Below are 22215 nucleotides of genomic sequence, written 5' to 3' on the forward strand. Positions count from 1 at the left end.
CCGGAGAACCCGTTTTTGACAGGGGTAGACAGACATAGGCAGCTTGTATGGCTGTGATACTGGATATGAAATCCTTTTCTCACTCCAAAACACAACTGATGCAACGTCTGTGCCATTAAGGACAGCACCATAAGCAAATAAAGAATGAGAGGGGATCCGGGAATGTCCTACTCTGTCTAATTGCTAGTCTTCCAAAAACTGCCTAAGGCTGTAACGTAAAGACACTCTCGCTCTGGGTACTGAGGGGTTGGAGACCTCAGAGAAATCTACACAAAATACACAAATTGGAAGTTTTGGTGGGATGGAGACAATGCTACTGACCAAAAAGAAAACTGGGGACATCCATTCTTCTTGGTTCCTGTATGGACTAGAGACCTCGATCTGACTGCCAGACTTGACAACATGGAGGCTTTATTAACAGGAGGTCTCACTTGGACATTAAGATAATGGCATTGAAGGAGTAATGAAGGCATCATTGAAGTGAAAACGCAATCCCAAGAAAACAAGTGAAAAGCATTAGAGAAACACGATGCCCAAGAACAACAGAGGTGTCAGCATAGACAAGCGTCATGGCAGATGGAGATTAAGACTGCAGGAGGAGTGGGATCCATCTGGAGGCAGGAGGAGGTCACCTCCCTGCATGAGACAGCTCTGGAATTGTGATAAATGGATGGTGAACAAAATAAAGTGTGTAATCAGAGTGGCCTCCTGGGAGACTAAAGTAAATGATAGGTGCGAATCAAACATTTGGGAGGGACGTTGTGACATGGAGGGATCACACAGCCAAACCACCAGATTACGCCCTTATGGAGACTTCTTTGAGGGGTAATCGGTCTAGACTATCTGGGTGTTGGCTTAAGCACACATTTTAAAAGTCCCCCAAAAAGAGCTAAGAATGTATTGCCTTACTGAGTAGTAAAGAGCCACCACCCCTCTGGGCCATTATTGGGAGAGACAAGGCCAATTACTGGAGTTTCAGTGTGTGGAGAGTAACAAATGTGTGTGCTTATAGATCTGAGGTTGTAAGTCACACTTTGCTGGCACATACACCCTCCCAACAGACGCCTTGCACCTCGGATTTGATCCCTCTCCTAGTTTGTTCCACCACCACCATGCCATCACTCCTCATTTCCTGACAGCAGCTACCCAGAACTAGAATCCCACCTATGAGTCTGCCATCTCCCCACCATGACCCGGCAACTTGACCCAAAGGCCCTTCCCTATACTTTTACCTTTCAGTTTTCCTTTTTTTGGGTTATCTCCCACACCCAAGGCTCCACACTTGACCTAACCCCTCCAATCTAGACATTTAATTTCCCATTGGAAGAGTGGGACTCTGGCATAATCTTGGCAGGTTTTCCAATACACTCCCTTTTTTCACAGGGAAGGGACATTTGGGCCACCAGTGTCCCCGATTACCAATTTGATGGCAGACTTCATCAGAGGACCAAGGATGAAGTTCAACTGTGAGACAGCACAAACATCTTTATCTTTCTGCTTTTCTGTCTCCTGTTTCAATGCTGTTATATGACTCTGTAAAGCAAGACACATTTGAATAAAGAGAAAGTTTGAAAAGTTAAATTACAATAAAACTGGTTTTAAATGTAGGTAAAATCATGTTACGATGGTCAGGTACCTGGTGGCCCAATTTGAGGAGCTACCCGTCTTTTTCAATATATCATGTTAGGAATCTGTATATTCTTCAGAACATACGGTTGTCCTTCAAACCCTAGATTAGCGAGATTATATGGATATTCTTTTTTGTCTTTAAGAAAAATTCCATCACGGCTGCCCACTCAGGGACACAAACCATAATTCAGGCTATTGTCAAATCTCACCTCGACTACATAAACTAGAGTATTGTGCCCTTTGCAAGCCATTCTTTGACCGGGTTGTAAATAATAAAAAATACTGCAGATGGGCTTCTTTCAGGCCTTCAACATAGAACATCAGCTTCAAGGGCTACTGCAATAATTGTAGCCTCAATAATAAGATTTAAATGTCTTAATCTCGTATTCTGGCATTGCATTAATTCAATCACAATTCAAAAAATGCACAAGTTACTTACTTGTGTAACGATATATCTGTAAGAGACATTAGTTAGTAATAGATTCCTTACCTTAAAATATCCCCAGGAGTCAGACTGGATCCGGAAAGTTTTCATCAGCAGTACCCCTGCACGTCAGAAGGTGGCGTCGTGCGGCTCCGTGTCAGTCGCTGGCATCTTACGCGCCGAGATGACGTCACGGAGACTACTTAGGCACCACCCATGCACGCTGACGTCAGTTCTGTACACCACTTTCTGCCCCAGCAACTCAGAGCCATGCAAGAAACTGACCACTGGTGCCATGAAACTAGGGCCCTGAAAGGTATGACCTTAACCCTAGTAATCAGTTCGCAGAATGGGGAGGATGGGTGGGGCGGTAAGGAATCTATTACTAACTAATGTCTCTTACACAATGTCGTTACACAAATAAGTAACTTGTGCATCTGAAAGAGACACGTTAGTGATAGATTCCTTACCTTAGAATAGATACCCCAGCAATACCGACCCCGGTGGAGGGTCTGCGAACCAAGATCACATCAGAAAGTCACGGAGAACAGAACAGCCAAAGAAGCCGTCTCTCCGGACTTGGCTGTCCAGGCAGTAATGCTTGGTAAAAGTTTGCAGCGAGGCCCACGTAGCTGCCTGACAGATGTCCTGAAAGGGAACGCCGCGTCCCAAGGCAGTAGTGGCTGCCGTTGCTCTGGTAGAATGGGCACGGAGCCCCACAGGAGGGTCCTTCTTAGCCAACGAGTAACAGGCTTTGACGCACAGAACAACCCTCCGAGAGATGGTCTGTTTGTGCACAGCCCGACCTTTCTTGGCGCCCACATAGCCAACAAAAAGTTGGTCATCCACCCGGAACGGTTGTGTGCGCTTTAGATAGAACTAGAGCGCACGTTTTGGGTCCAGATGGTCGAACCTCCCTTCCTCTTTTAAAGGATGCGGAAAGTGGGTAGAATGATGGTCTGCCCGATGTGGAAGGGTGTGACAACCTTTGGCAAGAAAGAAGGAAGAGTCCTTAAAACCACTTTGTCCGGATGAACAGAGAGAAAAGGAGGTTTAGAAGAAAGAGCCTGGAGCTCCCTCACTCGCCTGGCAAAGGTGATAGCTACCAGGAAAGCCATCTTGAGAGTGAAAAGACGTAAGGGACAGTTATGAAGTGGCTCAAAGGGAGCACACATCAGATAGGTCAAGACAAGATTTAAGTCCCATTGAGGCATGATGAAAGGCACGGGAGTAAACGTGTGTAATGCCTATCAGGAAGCGATTAACAACCGGAGACTTAAAAAGAGAAGGCTGATCTGGAAGCCGTAGAAAGGCGGAAATGGCCTAGAGATAATCATCGATAGTGCCCAGAGCAGAGCCCAGCTGGGCCAAAGAGAGAAGGAAAAAAGAACCTCGGAAAGAGGGGCCGAAAGGCGATCCACAGCCTTTGCCTTGCACCATGCCACAAATTTGTTTCACCTGCAGGCGTATGCCATCTTAGTTGAGGGACGCCTGACTGCCAGAATAATATCACAGACTTCGGAAGGAAGGTCGAAAGCTGTCAACTGTCGCCGCTCAATCTCCACGCATGGAGGTGGAGGCTGGACAGGGTCGGGTGGAGGACCGTCCCCTGCTGCTGCGACAGAAGATCCTCGCGAAGAGGCAGCCGGATCGGGGGATCGATCACCATACTGAGTAGCTCGGGAAACCAGTATCTTCGTGCCTAATCCGGAGCCACAAGAATGACTTGGGCCCAATCGCCAAGGATCTTTTTCAGCACTCTGGGCAGAAGTGGTATAGGCGAAAAGGCATACAACAGACCACAACTCCACTAGCGACGAAAAGCGTCGCCGAGCGAGTCCCGCCTTGGAAATTCCAACGCGCAGAACTGATGACATTGTACGTTCTCTTCGGTGGCAAATAGATCTAGCCAAGGCTCTCCCCACTGCTGAAAGAGACCTTGTGCCATGTCCGAGTTCAGACGCCATTCGTGATGCACAGCCGGCTGAGTTTGTCCGCTCTGGCGTTCAGAGAACCTGCCAGGTGTTGAACCACCAGGGAAATGCCCTGAAGTTCCAGCCATGTCCAGAGGCGCAGAGCCTCCTGACAGAGGGTCCACGACCCCACCCAGCCCTGTTTGTTGCAGTACCACATGGCGGTAGTGTTGTCCGTGAACACCTGCACTACACTTCCCCGGACAGAGGGAAGGAATGCTCTCAGTGAAAGTCGGATCGCCCGAAGCTCCAAAATGTTGATATGGAACCGGGACTCCGCCGGAGACCAGAGGCCTTTGATCTCCGCCTCTCCCATGTGGCCGCCCCATCCCAGGAGGGACACATCCTTCACCACTGTGTGCTCCGGTTGGGGAGGGGAGAGTGATCTGCCATTGACCAAATCGCGATTCGTGAGCCACCACTGCAATCGTCATGCACTGCCCTCCGAGATTTGGACGTGATCGGACAGGTTGCTCTGATGTTGTGCCCACTGGAACTTCAGGTCCCACTGCAGAGCCCGCATATGCCATCTGGCATGTTGCACTAGCAGGATTCAGGAGGCCATCAGGCCCAGGAGCCGGAGGGTCATCCTGACTGAAACCCGGGATAGAGGCTGAACGATCGGAATCATAGCCTGAATATCCCGGACTTGCTGCTCGGGAGGATAAACCCGAAACTGCGTCGAATCCAGAACCGCTCTGATGAAGGGGAGCTTCTGAGAGGGACTCAAGTGCAACTTCGGCACGTTGAAGGAGAACCCCAGCAAATGCAGGAGGTCGGCCATATTCTGGAGGTGGGAGACGACTGCTTGGGGCGAGCCCGCCTTCAACAACCAGTCATCGAGATAGGGGAACACTGGAACCACTGATCTGCGCAGATGAGCTGCGACCACCGCCATCACTTTCGTGAACACCCGAGGGGCACTGGTAGATCGAAGGGGGGCACGGCAAACTGAAAGTGCTCTCGGCCTACCATAAACCGCAGGTAACGCAGGTGGGCCGGCAGGACGGGGATATGAAAATATGCGTCCTTAAAGTCCAACGCTACCATCCAGTCTCCGGGGTTGAGGGCAGCCAAGAGTCAACATCTTGAACTTCTCCTTCCGGAGGAAGCGGTTCACGTTCCTGAGGTCCAAGATGGGGCGCAGGCCTCCTTTGTCCTTCTTGGGGACCAGAAAGTAGTGGGAATAACAACCACGTCCTACTTCTGGCCCAGGAACGCGTTCGATGGCCCCCTTGGCCAAAAGGGCTGTGACTTCCCGCTGGAGAAGTGCAAAATGGTCCCCCGACATGCAGTGGTACTGAGGTGGCGGCATGGCTGGAGGGGCAGTCCCGAAGGGGAGGGAGTAGCCCCTTCAAACGATTTGCAGCACTCACCTGTCCGAGGTAACGGAACGCTAGTGGGGGAGGTGATGGCGAATCCTGCCACCCACCGGCATGCGGTGAGCCCCAAAGCTCGGACTAGAAAGGCTTTGAGCCGGATGCTCTGGGAGTGGAGGTGGACTGACCTGCACGCTGGCCCCCTGTTCCGCCGTGGCGGGAACCACATCCGAGGCCATGCTGAGGTTGGTTCTGCGCAGGCTTGTGGCTGAACCAACGTGTCAGGGCGCCCCTTCCGTGGCCACGAAAAGCAGACGTAGCCCGAGAGTCCTTAAAACGCTCCAGCACACTATCTGCCTCATCGCCAAACAGGCAAGTGCCATCAAAGGGCATGTCCATAAGAGAACTTTGCACATCCCCTGAAAAACCAGTGGACCGCAACCAGGCGTGGCGACGGAAGGCCACTGTCGTGAAAATCGCCCTACCCAGTGAGTTCGCGGTGTCCAATCCACACCTGATGGCGAACTTTGCTGCATCTTTCCCCTCAGCAACAGCTTGGGGAAGCACTGTCCGAGCCTCCTCCGGACACTGAGAAAGCACCTGCGCAACCGTGTGCCACACAGCATGGGAATAGCGTCCCAAGAGGCATGCAGTGTTCACCGACTGCAGCCCTAAGCTGGCAGATGAAAACAGTTTCTTGCCAAACTGTTCCAGCTTCTAGGATTCCTTATCCGGCGGAGCAGTAGGAAATGCGCTCTGGGAATTTGAGGCCTGGATTACCAGGCTCTCCGGGATTGGGTGGGTAGACAGAAAAGCAGGGTCTCCCGGGGCCGGGCGATGGCGCCTGGCTACATTCCTATCCATGGGAACCCCCGTGGCTGGTCTAAACCAGGTGCCCATCAAGACGTCAGTTAAGGCCTCATTGAACGGCAGCAAGGGCTCCAAAGAGCTTGCCGCCGGCTGAAGCACTTAAGTGAGGAGATTAGTCCTGTGGGTCACTGTAGGCAGGTCAAGGGCCTCAGCGGCTCTACGGAGCACCACAGTGTATGTAGCCCCCTCCTCCATGGCCACCGCAGGAGGAGAAAGAAAACCAGGGTCAGAGGAGAGGTCAAGGCCACTGGCATCCTCTAGCTCTTCTGTTCATTCCTGTTCCGACCCGCACTGCCGTGCAAGAGGGTCCTCAGACCCCTCCCGGTAGTCCCCTTACTCCACTGCCCGTGGAACAGGCTGTGGAGGTGGGGGAGGGACAGGGGAATACAAATTGTCGGTCCCGCTCCGTGTCCCACTTAAGGTCCCAACTAGGGGCCAAATTGTCCAGAAACCCAGGCAAAGGCAGTGGCGGAACAAACGGAACCCACTGCGGCGCCGGGAACGGAGCCGCGGGCAGTGCCGGCAGAGGTCCCTGCGGCGCTGGGGCTGGAGCCGGCAAGGGAGGGCCCTCAACTGGGACTGCGGGGCCCAAAGGTGCGCTGGCGGGAGCCCGAAGCGGTGGTCCATGGCTGCAAGAAAATCTTGCACCTGGGCAGGAGTCGGCGACTGACCCGGATAGGGCGGGTAGGCCGTGGGACTCTCAGGCTCCAAAGACCGACGGGGGGACGTCGGAGAGCGGAAACGCTTCTTCGACTTCTTCCTATGTCGTCTCTTACTCGATTCCGCTATGAAAACTTCGACCCCGAGGAGCGATGATGATGGCTCCGCGATCGGTCCCTCGATCAACCCCTGGAACTCGAATGGCGGGAAGACGACTGCTGGGCCTCTAGCAGCTTACGGGACCACTCCCGTAAGGCCTTCGGAGCAATGGCCAGACAGTCGGGACATGACCAGGAGTCATGGTCGCACTACAGACAGTAGAGACAGATGCCATGGGGGACGGACATCGTGCGGCGACAGGCCCCGCAGGACTTAAACCCAGGCATCCCTACGTGGCACCAGGAATCAAAGACTCAAAAAGAGAAGACAAAAAGTCTCAAAAGTATAGTCAACAAGCATAGGCATAGCCAAAAAGTCTTGCCTTTGGGACCTTATAAGTGTTTAGCCATGCAGCACAAAACCTAAAATAATTAAATGAAAATGGTCTGATGACCGTTAACCACCTTCCAGAGAAAGCCTGGAGCATGTAAAGAGCTTGTGGTGCACTCGAAAATAACCAAAAGCATGTGTTGGAAGTTATACCCCTGCAATGTGAGAGCAACATGGTGGTCTCAGTTAGGATCAGTCCCCAACATCAATAATCTCTGCCTTATCTTTGGAACTGCAATAGCTACATGACTTTTCCTACTGTTTTATAATCAACCCCGGCATTATTGTGGGAAGGAAAAGCTTCTCCAGCTACCACAAAATCAGTGGTAACAGAAAGCAGGTGAAAGACAATACAACCTCACAACATCGCATCCTGGAATGCTCTCGACATGGCCGATGACCATTGATACCTCACAAGTCTGGAGTTACATATGGCTACCTGGGTTACATGTTTCTTCTGAGGCACACTTTTTTAAGATGACCTACAGACAAGGTTGTTATCTGGGCCTAGCTTTATGCCCACAAACCCATGTGGCTGCTCCACTCCAAGCAGATCTGCTTTTGTTTTTGTTTTTACAGGGTAGGTTTCTAGAGCAACATTTGCTCCAGAGGCTTGGTCATATTCTGCATGGGAAAAGGTGCAAGTAGAATATGGGTGATGGTGACCTCTGGCTGGCTCTTTGGCCAGCAGGGCTTAATGTTATGCCGAAAAGGAAACAAAAGTGTACCGCTAGTGAACTTTCAGCCTGTCAAACCAAACTCCATTTAGGGTTGAAAGCAGTGCACATGAGACGGTGGTTCGTTAACGTTACTTAATTGTCGGCACCAGCACTTATGACAGTCGGCCACCAGGTGGAGCAGTCTGCATAATTTAGGTTTGAGCATAACAGATTTATTTATTAATTCAATATATATTAACAATAACTAATAATCTTCTTCCCAGAGCATTCTTATTGCTTTTGGGGCCTGGAGTACCATGAATTGTCACACTTGTAAGAGTGTGATGGTTAGTAAAGTTGGTACTGTTATTGGCGGGGCAATAAATGTTGCATGCTGTAATGTTCTCCTGATGAGGGCTCTGGCACTTATCGTTATTGTTTTTTTAATTAAGCACTGGCAACTGCATGGCAATGGTGGAAAAAAATGATGTTATGCAGCCCGTGCCATAGGGTTTTAGTTCTTACAAAAGCACCGCAGTCTGACCTCACATCAGCACCAAGCCCCAGATTATCCCCAAATAATTACTGCATTTTGAAAACGATCTCTGGATTTACTCTGCGCTGGGAGGAAACTGGATGAGCTCTTCAAGTTATGTGCATTGATTTAAGACGAGTAATGGTGGGGGTGAAGGTCGCCGTAAAGGAAAACGTCTGTCCGCAGGGTTGGGATTTCGGCGGCACACGTTCAACATCTACAATTCTTCGGAGCCGTAGAATCATAGATAAGGCGATGCTGAAGGCGTCAATTATAAACCTTCTGACCGAAGTGGAGGAGGGGGAGAGCACGCACGCTCACATAATGGATCCGTCCCCGGGCTAAGGACAATGGCGTGCACAGCAATGCAATGCAAGCACGGAAGCTCTCTTTAAATTGCTTGGATCTAAAGAAAGCACTTACAGAACACTCTAAACCCAGAGAAAGGAACACAGCATGGTCTTGTGCCCCGTAGAGTTAGAGGCGTAATAACGGCGTGCGATTATGGAGGAGAAAACTCGGCCCGGGAAGGCAAGAGGAAAAGCTTGAGATCACATGGTGGGCGCACAAGATCAGGCACTACAAGGGAGGACCTTCGAGAGAGGAGAAGGAACGGTAGAGAGTTGCCTGGCAGACTGTAGCAAATAAAAGTAATAAATAGAGGGGCCACACACAGGGCCACATAAAAGCATGCACAAGACTGTCATGTGAGAGGTTAAAGATTGGATGCGAGGGGCTCAAAGGGGTTTCAGTGGCGCGTTTCCCTTGCGGGAGCGAGCTTTAAAACCATCTGTTTGAAAGTTAATTACAAACAGATGGTTTCAAAGCTCACTCCCGCAAGGGAATCGCCAAACGTGCACGGGTTGCCATTCTAAGCAATGCAATGTGTGCACGTTTTTGCCTGAAAAACTGAATCGATTTCTAAAGGTCTTCTCCTATGCAGCGCATTGCGCGCTGCATAGGCAAGACCTAAAAAGTGACTAGGGTACATGCTCTAACCGGATCTGCGCTTGCTGGCACGGAAAAAGAAAGAACTGACGTCAGCGCGCATGGGTGGCGCCTAAGTAGTCTCCGTGACGTCATCTCTGCGCTTATGACGCCAGCGACGGACGCGCAGGGGTACTGCTGATGAAACCTTTCCAGATCCAGTCTGACGCCTAGGCATATTCTAAGGTAAGGAATCTATCACAACGTGTCTTTCAGATACAAACCTACTTGTTCACGTAGATCAGTTGCCAGGCAACCTCTTGTCCTTTAGTTAGACTTTCAAGATGGGGGGGCAGGTTGGGTAATCCCACTCAAACGGTACTGCCAAACTGGGTACTTGGGTATAAAGATGCACACCATCAGCGTACAAGCCGGACCAAAGCTAAATAATAGAGTTAACCATGTTAACTCCAGGGGGATGTGACACTTGAACTTGGCAAAAGGAGAGTAAAATGGAGAGCTCAATGTTGCATGTTGGTAGGGAACAAACTATACAAACCGAGTCCAATTTTCAGAAGCATGATTTGTCTTCTATGGGATCATGAAATTGACTGTGCACGCAGTCTGTGAGCAATCAACCAGATTAGGAACCTGGTATTGTCAGCTTCCAATTTTTGTATTATGTGATTAACCACTGGAACAATGATGCAGTTGAAAACTAATTTCATGAAGCTTGGATGATTATAGAAGATGGTGAATAATGTGGTAGTCCGTCATGTTACCCGTATAGGACTGTACTTTGGTGGTGGTACAGCTTTTGTCTTCGTTGGCACATCATCTGGGACCAAATCTGCAAGCAAATTAAATGATATTGCCAAAACAACTCCCAGCCTGGGAATTACATTTCGCATCATCATTTCCTCGGATGGAATAAATCTGCCCAATAATGAGACACTACATTCTGAAACCAGGGGCTTTTACAGTGTTTAACCACGGGAAGGCCATTTCGAAGTGTATTTGTGGAAAGAAGGGAGGTGCAGGGGACATGAGAACATGCGGGAGCGCCAAGTCAGAGAATGAGACTAAAAGACATCAATTACAATGTGAAATCGGGAGCGGATACTACAGAAAGGATAAAGTTAGATAAATGAACGACACGAGAGACAACATCTTTGGGAATGAAGATGATAGAATATGTGGCGGACTTGAAATGGGAACTTCCTGAACAGGGATCAGCTACATATTGAGATAGCAGAGACAGCTCAAGAGAAAGACAGGAAGGGAAGCGACACAGTCTTAAAGGGAAATTCACCCAGAATGATAATTAACTTGCAATTTGGTATCAATTTGGTATCAAATGTGGGCTTCAATCCGCCACTACTTCTTTTCAGTCTCTTTTGCTGGTGGCCACATAAGGTGATGGCAATTTTACCCCACTGCCCCTTCCTTGTGTAACATAAGAGGGCAATGGAAAAATTATAGAGATGAAGAGGGGGAGATGCGCCAAGAGAGTGGTCAAGAGGAAGCGAGACAGTCTCTGGGTATCTGAGTAGGTGATCTGAGCAACAGCAGAGCAACGCTTCTCCGTTATGGGAAGATGAAAAACTGACAAGAGAAAAAAAGTCCTACAGAGGCCTAGCCCATTGACTGCAGGAAGCAAAGTGAGAACAGAACAGGGGTGCGACAACTGAAATAAAAGTTACTTGCTGCTTTTAGACACAGAGTAATGAGAACCCACAGTTGCTGAATGAGATGAAACTGAGATTTTGGTCGTTTTCTAAGACAAGTAAGCTGGCATGCCACATGGAGTGTGGTATACCCACCAGGGTGGAATCAGCCAGATGCCCCTAGTGGGTGTATCTGCAGATACACCTGTCGTGGCTCCTGCATTAGGACTGCAAAGAAATTAAGAGCACTTGCCCTTCAATCCAAACTGCTCTTTTTTTAGTTATAGATCGAGTTGCACCGCTCACCAGGGTACTAGATTGATATGCAAGGTATATATTTTAATTTGTACACTGGCACAACTGCAACAAGTTCTAAATCTGCACAGTGAGACTCCAAAGTTCAGTTCAAACATGAGTTTCCATTTGGTGAACATCCAACAGTCCCACGAAGTCACCAAGAGTATGGCTCATATCTTGTGAAATACATAGATTTGGTCCTACTAATCAATTGGCCTCAATTAACTGGGTCTAGAAAATGTACTTTTTATTGATCAGCGAGGGCAGAATGAGGAGGACACGTGTAGTGAACTGTACATAGCTAAGTATTAAACTCTAAATCACTACGAGTACCACAGCTTCCCAGTTGCCTGCATTTCTTTGCATGGCTACCCCAGACTCACCCACCAAGCATGTTGTCCACTCTTCCATGAAACCAACCGATTTACTCATTGAAAACAAAAGGTTATGGATAAGAAAATCAAAAACTACTAGATACACTCCAAAGCATTCAGTTGGACTGCCTAGTGCACCCAGCACTTGCAAAACTCTCTTTTTGAAAAAGTGAATAACTACATTTAAAAAGCACCACAAATGTACTCTACGCAAACATAATAAATACAATGCATAAAAGGTGATTAACTACATTTAAAGAGAACCACAAGTCAACCCTAAGCAAACATGCCCAATACAATGCATTGGTTGGTACCTCTGCAGCGGTCACTGGATTAAGCTCATCCCCGTGGAAGTTAATTTGTAATCCTGCATCTTTTCCAGCCTGGAGAATTCTTCGGGTGGATGCCAGATCAAAAACTCCCTTCTCACAAAACACATCGATATTATGCACTTGTAGTTCACCAGCCAGCATAAGCTGTTGTAGTTTAGGGAGATGGTTTGCAACAATGTCATCCGTAGCTTCATTAGCAGTTTTACCCCTAATGGAAAGAGAAGACAAAGATCACTAGAAACTGCTCAGTAGCACCTATATTTAGCCTATGATTGGCTTTCACACATGGAGTTTTCATGATAAGTGAGGACCCAGAAGATAATTTGCATTGGAAACGAGGCTCTGAAGACCCGAAGTCTGTCAACTGCAGTCATCAAGGATACATGACTCCAAGCCACCATCTTACATTCCTCACCGGCAATTGGAACGCAATGGGTTGGCGAAGTCTTCTTAAGTACAGGAGAGAACGGGAGAAGGAGTTATGTGTATTAGAGTACCTCTTACAGACCAAGGAGATTCTTAAAAGTGGAGATATAGACTGAAAAGTGTTGTTAATACTCAAGTACAATGAGATTAAGTGTAGCACAAAATAGGGAAGTAAAACACCAAGACCTTCCTTCGGCGGGTAGGGTAATTCCTGACGCAATCGGTAGTGGGTGGTGCCAGCCAGTGACCACATTTACCGGCCAAACTGTGAATTAAAAATTTCGGTTGAGATTCCCGTTTAGTTTTGACTCAAACAATTCAGATCAGTATTTGTGTATCTTGTAAATACCTGTACGCGTGATTTTAGTATTTCTGAGTGTAGAAATATTCAAGCGGGACTCCTGGAAATCATAGAATTGAACCCCAAGCAATGATAGGTTTACCCTTTAAGCAAAGCAGTTCATGTATCTAACTTGGGTCTTCAATGACTGGTATAGCCCTCAGCAGAAGGCTATACTGATAGTCTTACTGTGCTGTACTGCAGTTTGGGACACAATTAAACGGAACACAGTGAAATTGACCCTTTTTTTAGAGTGCCCTTTGAGCTCTGTCCGCTGCAACCAATTCTTCTTCAGTGAGCCTATTAGATACTTCAGCTGTACAATCTGCCACTGCCTTCGTGTTCATTTTTGCCACCTCGGGATGACAGCAGGTCTGCAGGAAAGTTGAAAAGGGCGGACAAGGAGAACAACAGAAGGAATTGAAGGAGATAGCTTGTGGAGGTCTTCACCGACATGGGAATAAAAAAAGTGCATCGACAGTGCCTTGAGGATATCTGGTCCCAGGTTTCTGTTCAGCCACCTATCTCTATAAGTCTATTGTCTGCATAATAGCATTTTACATCAGCTACAGACCCCTTTGAAGAGAGTTGATCTGAAACAGCCTCCCAGTTGCCTTACTCCAAAAGTCCTGTTATGGAGGAGTGGTCCTAAATGGATCTGTGAAGATGCAGTTGTAAGGTTCTGATTCGATGAAATGCATAGCAATGATCCTCCTCCTATACTCCAATTTGAATACAGAGGAATCCATTTATTTCTCGAGTTCTACAAGGCATTCGACTCGTCCAAGTTCATCTCGACGGTTTTTAAAGGTCAGTGTTTGGCATGGGCAAGTTTTTTTGTTAAGTAGTTTTCACAAACTTCGAAGGGCGATTGGCGGGTATTGGCACTCTTTTCTAATTAAACATGTAGTATAATAAACCCTGCAGGTTAGTGCATCTGCTGCAGAGATCTAAGAGTCAACATTTCATTATTTGGAAGTCGATGCATTTTAATAACTAGACTGCGCTTCTTTTGTCTGGGGCAGAGTCAGTAACATATGGGACATTCAAGAGACATCTTTGTGTGACACATTCAGTCAGACTCGGCTTCTACAATTAATAAGCTCATACAATTAGTAAATGTGAAACTACAGGTTTCAGAAGTGAAATTGGCTAAAATGTGAGGATTGGAAGATGGTCTTACAAATGTCAGAGTTACATGGTAGATATGAAAAGGCCTGCACAAACAGATGTCTGCAGGGGATTGTTTTTGGTTAAAAAATAGATTTGTAACCATCTGAAAACAAAAGTGCTACATTTCCATTAAAGAAAACCATCTTCAGTGACAGAGTCGAAAGATATTTGCAAAATATATTACAGTCCTTCCGAATGGGAAAGTAGTGTAACTGAAGACCGACTCGTGCAGGGCATGAAAAGGTTTGGTACCAGATACTTAGTGAGAAGAACCTCTGGATTTCCAGTTATAAGTTGCACACCCGGGATTAAGGTCCTTTTACCCTACTCGAGGAGCAGGGGCTTAGCTTGGCCAGTAAAATTGGGAGACGGGGCGTGATCTTCAGATTTTCCAACAATCATACTGTCTTATCATGTTAAATAAATTTACGACAAGTAGGGCACATGAGAGTGGCTAAGGGGGCAGTAGACGTGGAGATGAATGTGGAGTGAGAGAAAACGCAATAACCAACATTTCTTCAGACTTTGAAAGTAGAGAGGGAGAATGTGTGCGCGTTTTTGTCCATCTTTAAATATAAATTCCTGGTGAAATCCGACAGACACCTCACCATAACCTACTGAAGCCTCCTGTACCCAACAATTTACCAGAAAATACTTTATTGGGGGTGTAACACCCCAAACACCCCCAAAAGCTACACCCCGGTCGAGGAGTCTTAATAGTAATGCAACTTATACATAGAGCGAGGTAACCCATGGTAAATAAATAAATAGGGTTTACTCTGTCCCTGGGGCTTTCACAAGGATCTATGTGGTGATCTTAAGGGCTATATCCAATAAACCCATTAATACTTCCCATTTGCCAACAAACAATTTCCACAGATCGTGATGTATCTTCTTTACACTGCTTTTACTTCTTGGGAAAGGGAGAACACCCCCCGCATCCCCTCCCCACCCCGGACTGTCAGCTCCCACTCCACACTCCTCTGCAACTTACATCTCATCATTCCGCTGCAATATCATAAATACCTGGTTATGGCTTTCATGGTAACAGGGTCATTATAACTCTTGGTTGAATATTCTTGCAGGAAATGGTATGCTTGAATAGACAGAGCCCCTATATGCATTCACAGCTAGGCTTAGTTTCTTTAACTAGACAAAGTTTAGTTTCAATGTAAATCAATCAGAAAGAGAAGACTTTTCTCATTAACTCATACATTGTAAAGGTATAGCTAGTTGTGGGTCAGCATTATTAAAAAGAAAATGTATTTTACTTGGGCACGGCATGTGCTCCGCAGTAAGTCGAGGAGATACCCATGTCCAGCTCACGTCGAGCTCGTTCAATCACTTTCAGCATTTTCAGTTCAGTGTCCAGATTTAAACCGTATCCACTTTTGCATTCAACCAACGTGGTCCCTGTACGGAGCATTCGCAGAAGGCGGCGCTTGAGGCTGGTGAAGAGTTCCTCCTCAGAGCTGTTCTGGGTGCGCTCTACAGTGAAATGTATTCCTCCTCCAGCCTGGTGAATGTCCATGTACGTGGCCCCTGCAAGCTAAAACAGGATATTGGTATTTAAATCCATAAAACTAAACTAGGAAATGGTTACAAATTCGGATAATTACTGTGAAGGCATCTGTTGCATTTTTAATTGAGAAAACCTGAGAAAAATAGATTAAAACCATTTAAAAACAAAGCTACGTTGAAGGGGAAAGACCAATGGTCATTTATTGTACAGGTTCACCACTATGGTGACTTTTGTTCTGTTACTCTTGAGTCCTCCATGATGTTATAACCATGAAACCTCACAAGCAGGAAGTAGCTGCACAGAGCAAGCATGCACAGTGAGCATTTAACTTGTAGGTGTTGGGGGTAGACCCTCCACAGGCTGTGTGCCTTTACGCATGCCACCACCTTCCACATTATAGATTTCTTCTATGTATAAACCTAAGACCATGCAAAGGTTTTAAGAACTACCAGTTGAAGAGTCACAAGGTGAGCAATTTGTCCTTACTAGGGCTTCCTGCCCCTGAAGATGGAAAAGCAAGACTATTGCTAGAGAATGAGACTTAGAGAAAGAGAATCTCATCTTTGGAGCGGTTGTCCTTCACATAATGTTAATAGAACATATGTGGAGCAGACCACAAGGCTGTCTGGCAGTTAACATCTAAGGGGAGATTGTGCTCAAATGTAATAGGCACCATCTTGGGCCTTCCTGTTACATCGGGAGTGCGAACTGGAGGATTCTGTCTGGGGAAAAGGGGTGCACACTCTTCTGGTTGAAATAAAAATCTATACTCATTGACAGGTAACTGTTCCTATAATACAAGCAATAACCTAATCGGTTATGCAGAGAGAGAAAGAAAGAGACCAGGATCCACTAGGGACCTTTTCCTAGCACGAAACATGTTGACCAGATCTCACATTGACAAACAAACACTGGTACTGAGAGCAGCAGAGTAATACCCTTACCTCTATTATATCTGTTTATTAGAGGTGCTCCATTTCCTTAAATAATTATTTTATTCTTACATCCCGGACCCACAAATAAAACTTGACTTCTGGGTACCGGTGAGGTAATTTTAATACACTTGTACACACCTTTTTTAGGCCCACACACCCACATGCACAACTGTGGTGTCTCCAAAAAGATCTCCGACAAAGAGCCCTCCCCACCTTCACCAGGCTGGCATCACACATAGAGACTACCATGTATCTTCTCTTTCTGTGTAACCGATTAGGTTATTGCTTGTCTTATAGGAACAGTTACCTGTCAGTGAGTATATGCTAGGTCTTGGGAGCTAACTTTTTCCTCTTCGCTCGCTGTCCCCCCTCTTTGCAGTGTTTAGTGAAATAAAAATCTGTACGGACATTGGAGGAACAATGACTGTATATGATGGCAGCCATTCTCTCATAAAAGCAGAGTAAACCTCAAAATAGGATAGAGCAGGTCGTTTGCCAACTTTGAAGATGAGTAATCGCAACCAAAACCACAATTTTCCTAGTCGCTATTTTGAATAATCACCAGTGACCGATTGCTCAAAATGCTTATAGGGCAGAAATGAAAGGGCCACATAGCACCATACCAAGTTCGGATAAGGAATTTTGCCTTCTGATTGAAATAAAGTTTATAGAACCCAAAAGTAATGGTTTATCATAACATAGAAGGAGATAAATGAATTGCTGTTGGGTAGTTCTTGGTGCAAGTCTGGATACTCAGTTTGTTGGTGGTAGTAACAAAGATAAACCGTAGATTTTGAGTCCCTTTCTGAAGAACTGCAAAGGGAGAGTATGAGAGGTATTTCGAGTTCATTGCAGCACATATACTTTACCTTCATTGAAAATTCATGAACTCTGTCACCGGACCAGACTGGGTGCGTATGTGCATCAACAAGCCCTACAATTAAAAACAAATACAAATGAACAAGAGGTTACACAAATGAAAGACTCTGCAAACAGTAACAGAAGAGAGTGATCGCTGCTACGATCAAGATTGCCAAAAACTGAATTTTAAATCAGATCTTTTTCCAAAGATCATTTTTGACCCAAACGTGTTAAATAAGTTTCTGTTTTCCTAGTTTACGACATTTAGGATGCCTAACAAATATCAATGATCCTATCAAATGATGGCAATACAAGACATGGGGTTACAGAGTACACGATGATGGGTAACTGGTACAAAATAACTATGCTTCTAAGAAACATTCATTTGTGCTGTTTCTGGATGGTCTGTACATACAGGCCTTTTTGCAGATGTCCCCCCACACTTCACCCCCATTCAGACTAGTAGATGCTGGGTATCGACTCTGACAGTGCACTGAAGCCTGCTAACCAGGCCACAGTGCCAGTGCTCTCTTCCTAAAACGGATATGTGCGAATTGATAACCCAAATTGACAAAGGACTTTAACCCCCTTAGAAGTCCCTAGTATATGGTACCAGTGGTACCCTGGGCATGGGTGTTAAAGGGGCCACCAGGGCCTGAAGCATTGTATGTACTGGCCTGAGTGACCCAAATAAACTACTGACAGCAGGCCTACCACATCAGACTGCAGGAGAAGTGCAAACTGCTCGAACTCAACTTAGCCCTCACCATGTGTGGCACAGTCAATTAACTGTTTTTAATATATACCAGTCACCAATAAGGATAAGTGTGGAGTAAAGATCCACCAATATGTGAAGATTAAAGTAGTTTATTCCATATACAGGAACACCAGCAGACCAGGTCCATGGACACGTCTTGTTCTTCCCCCTGCTCAACTGCTCTGCCAGATCAGCGAACTCCAGAACTTTGACAGTGCAGTTAAGCTTACAAATCTAAACAAGAAAGCTGGTGCGGCTCATACAACATCTTAAAGAAAAACGCACAACAATAAAGCAAGGCAATAAAATACATACACAGTAATAAAATACATACACAACACATCTTCCCCTCTCAAACAACAAAAAAAACAACTAAGAACTGAATTCAAAATTGGACAGCCATTTAGGTCTGGAACAAACTCTCCTATTGCGTCCACTTACATCGTTGGTAATACACGACACATCACTACTTAAGTTTCTCAACCTTAACAGGTGTCTGAGCACTCACACAAACCAGTGTGATCCGCCTCATCAGCAACTTAAGAATCTCAAGTACTACTAGGAGGTTGATCCACACTTAAACCACCAAACCCATTCACCTCATAATCTACCGAAGTATCAACATCCTCCACATCCTCAAAATCTAGAGCATGACTTCTGGAACTGCTGTCGCACCCTGAAAACAAAATTGGGATCACCCTTAATAGCAATCCTCTTGAGATTCCACACATTGCCATCACTGAGACAAACAGCATTATGAAGAACATCCACAACTTGTAACGGTTCAGAAAACGGACTCAACCCTTTCATAACTAACCAAGGAAGTTTAACCTTAACCCAAATCCACTTTTGAATGGTAGGGGTACTCGCGCCTCTCTTGAGATCAAAATCTTCCTTGTATTTCCTGTTTCTCTCCACAATCTTTTCTCTTACATTACTCATAGAAATTTTGCACTCATTACTGCTAATAAGCCACTCAGGATTGCATTTAGTCCTTGCATTCCTACCAGTCATAACTTCGAAAGGAGAAGCATTTAACGCATCATGAACAGTGGTTCTGTAAGTCCAAACAACTTTATGAACTTGTATTTCCCAGTTCACTTTGTTATTGATGGCCATCTGAATAGCAGCCTTAAGAACCCTATTAAACCTTTCTACCATTCCGTTTGCGCTGGGATTATAAAGGAAAGTAGTCTTATGTCTAACACCTACTTTCTTGAAGTAATCTCTCGCCACATTGGATAAAAATTGCATACCATTGTCGGTGATTATCTGAACCGGCAAACCTTCACTAGCGAAGGTATAGTGAATGAACTTCAAGACTTCTTCAAAATTGACTTTATCCACAACTTTAATTACCGTCCATCTTGAAAAAAATATCAATCATAGAAATTATGAACTTGGTGGGAGAACCAATGGGACCCATGATATCCACTGCCACTGTATGCCAAGGTTCTTTGGGAATGATAGCTTCACACATATATGGTTTAACAGTTCTAAGAGACTTGTCAGCATTTGCACACCATAAGCAATCTCTTACAAACTTTTCCGCACACAAATCTAACCCAGGCCACCAAAACCATTTCTTAACTCTGTCTGTTTTTCACAATTCCCAAATGTCCTTCATGACACATTTGGATAACTTCCTTTGTTAAAGCAGTCGGAGGAATAACTCTCTCACCCCTGAAAGCCATGTTACGATTAACAGAAAGTTAATTTCTAATTTTCCAAAACTCTGAGAGATTTATCCACACAGTTCTTCTGAGGTCAACCTTGTTCAAAACCATAATAAGATGTAGGAGCACAGTGCAGCATGAAATACAGTATAAGGTTCTTGACAACATAATGCCTGAAGTTCACTCACCCTGCGGGCCGATGTAATGGCCACTAGGAACGCCGCCTTCCAGGATAGGTGCTGCAATGAAGCCTTGTGAATGGGTTCAAAAGGCTCCTTCATCAGTCTGGACAGCACCACATTCAAGTCCCAGGAAGGCGAGGGAAGTCTGACGGGAGGAAACACTTTCTTCAAGCCTTCCAAAAAATCCTTGACCATAGGGATCTGAAAGAAGGAAGTCTGTGAAGGGCATTTCCTGTAAGCAGTCAAAGCAGCCAGATGAACCTTAATGGAATGGAAATTAAGGCCAGACTGCGCCAGATGTAAAAGGTATGGAAGGATTACATCTTCCTTACATGTTGTCGGATCAAAGTTCTTGGACTTACACCAGATACAGAACCTCTTCCACTTGTAAGCATAGGATGTCCTAGTGGAAGGTCGCTTAGACTCCTTTAGAATGTCCATACAATCGTCTGGTAGATTCAGATGGCCATATTGCACTATTTCAGGAGTCATGCCGCCAAACTCAAAGACGAGAGGTTGGGGTGCACCATCCGCCCCCCGAACTTCGTGAGAAGGTCCGGCCTGCACGGCAACCGCATGTGAGGAAGGAGAGACCGGTGAAGAAGGTCCGTGAACCACCACTGCCTGGGCCACTCCGGGGCGATCAGGATCATCCGCGCCCTGGACTGGGACAGCTTGATGAGCACCGCCGGAATCAGGGGAATGGGTGGAAAAGCGTACAGAAAGCTGTTCGACCAATCGATCCATAGCGCATTCACCAGTGTCCCCCGCTGGTAGTAACTGGATGCGAAGTCTCGGCATTTGCTGTTTTCGGCGGTGGCGAACAGATCTACGTCTGGAGTCCCCCACCTTGCGAAGACTTCTCCTAGTACTTCGTCGTTTATGACCCATTCGTGGTTTTCCTGAATCAGCCTGCTCAAGGCATCCGCCTGAGCATTCTGCACCCCTGGCAGATGCGTGGCCGTAATAGTCAGTCCTCGGGCCAGCAGCCAGCGCCAGATCACCTGCGCCTCCTGCGACAGAGTGCGCGATCTCGACCCCCCCTGCTTGTTGAGGTAATACATCGTGGTTGTATTGTCCGTCTGTATCAGCAGCGAGTTGGTCTGGAAGGACGGAAGGAAGGCCTTCAGTGCCAGGAAGACAGATCTGAGTTCCAGGAAATTGATGTGGTACGTCGATTCCAGAGGAGACCACTTTCCTTGAATCTGCAAGTCCCCGGAATGCGCTCCCCAGCCCTGGAGAGAAGCATCCGTCACTACACTCGTAGTGGGAATGTCCTTGTGGAAGGGAACCCCCTTGAGGAGGTTTTCCGCCGAACACCACCACTTCAGAGACTGAAGAGCATGCAGCGACAGTCGTATCTTGTCGTCCCAAGAGCCTGTCCTCTGATCCCACTGATCCTCCAAGCACTCCTGCAGTGGTCTCATGTGTAGCCGTGCGTGAGGCGTGAGGAAGATACAGGAGGCCATCGATCCCAGTAGAGAAGACACCTTCCTCACTGTCGTCGATGGAGCAGTCCTGAGGTCCTGAGCCTTCCGAAGGAGTGATAACCGTCTCTCCTCCGAAGGAGACACGCTTGCTGACCGCGTATCGATGGAGGCCCCCAGGTACTGTATGCACTGGACCGGAGTCGTGACCGATTTGGACATGTTGACGTGTAACCCCAGCTTGTGTAAGAGAGCGCACGTCCATCGGAAGTGATCTTGTGCTTCCGAGAAGGATGAAGCCTTGATCAGCCAATCGTCCAGATACGGGTAGACAAACACCTTGTTCCTCCGCAGGTGTGCCGCCACCACCGCCATGCACTTCGAGAAGGTCCTGGGAGCAGACTTTAGCCCGAATGGCAGTACTGTGTATTGATAGTGATTGGCGCCGACTTGGAATCGCAGGAACTTCCTGTGCTTCCTCGCTATGGGCACATGGAAGTACGCATCCTGTAGATCTATGGCACAGAGCCAGTCTCCCCGTTGCAGCTGAGGGTAAATCTGGTGCAACAATAGCATGTGAAACTTCTCTCTGCGAATCCATTTGTTTGCCTGTCGCAAATCCAGAATGGGCCTGAACTCGTTCTTGTCCTTCTTGCGAACGAGGAAGAACCGAGAGTACAGACCTCTTCCCCTTTGAGACAGAGGTACCTCTTCTACCGCCTTTTTTCTCAACAAGATGTCTGCCTCCGCCTGGAGCTCTC

At 46.8% G+C, this 22215-nt stretch overlaps 1 protein-coding gene across 1 annotated transcript in view; it reads right to left on the bottom strand.

Annotated features, from left to right (window-relative positions):
• Window positions 1–22215, bottom strand: part of AMDHD1 (amidohydrolase domain containing 1) — a 193964-nt gene that overhangs the window by 77821 nt on the left and 93928 nt on the right. The window contains exons 3-5 of the mRNA XM_085653371.1: window positions 17421–17485; window positions 15366–15643; window positions 12138–12363 (exon numbers count right to left, since the gene is read on the bottom strand). Of these exons, the coding sequence (XP_085509497.1) occupies window positions 12138–12363; window positions 15366–15643; window positions 17421–17485 (569 nt within the window). The remainder of the gene's footprint in view (window positions 1–12137; window positions 12364–15365; window positions 15644–17420; window positions 17486–22215) is intronic.

The sequence above is a fragment of the Triturus cristatus genome, chromosome 4_1 (genome assembly GCF_964204655.1).
Source record: "Triturus cristatus chromosome 4_1, aTriCri1.1, whole genome shotgun sequence".
NCBI classification, from domain to species: Eukaryota; Metazoa; Chordata; class Amphibia; order Caudata; family Salamandridae; genus Triturus; species Triturus cristatus.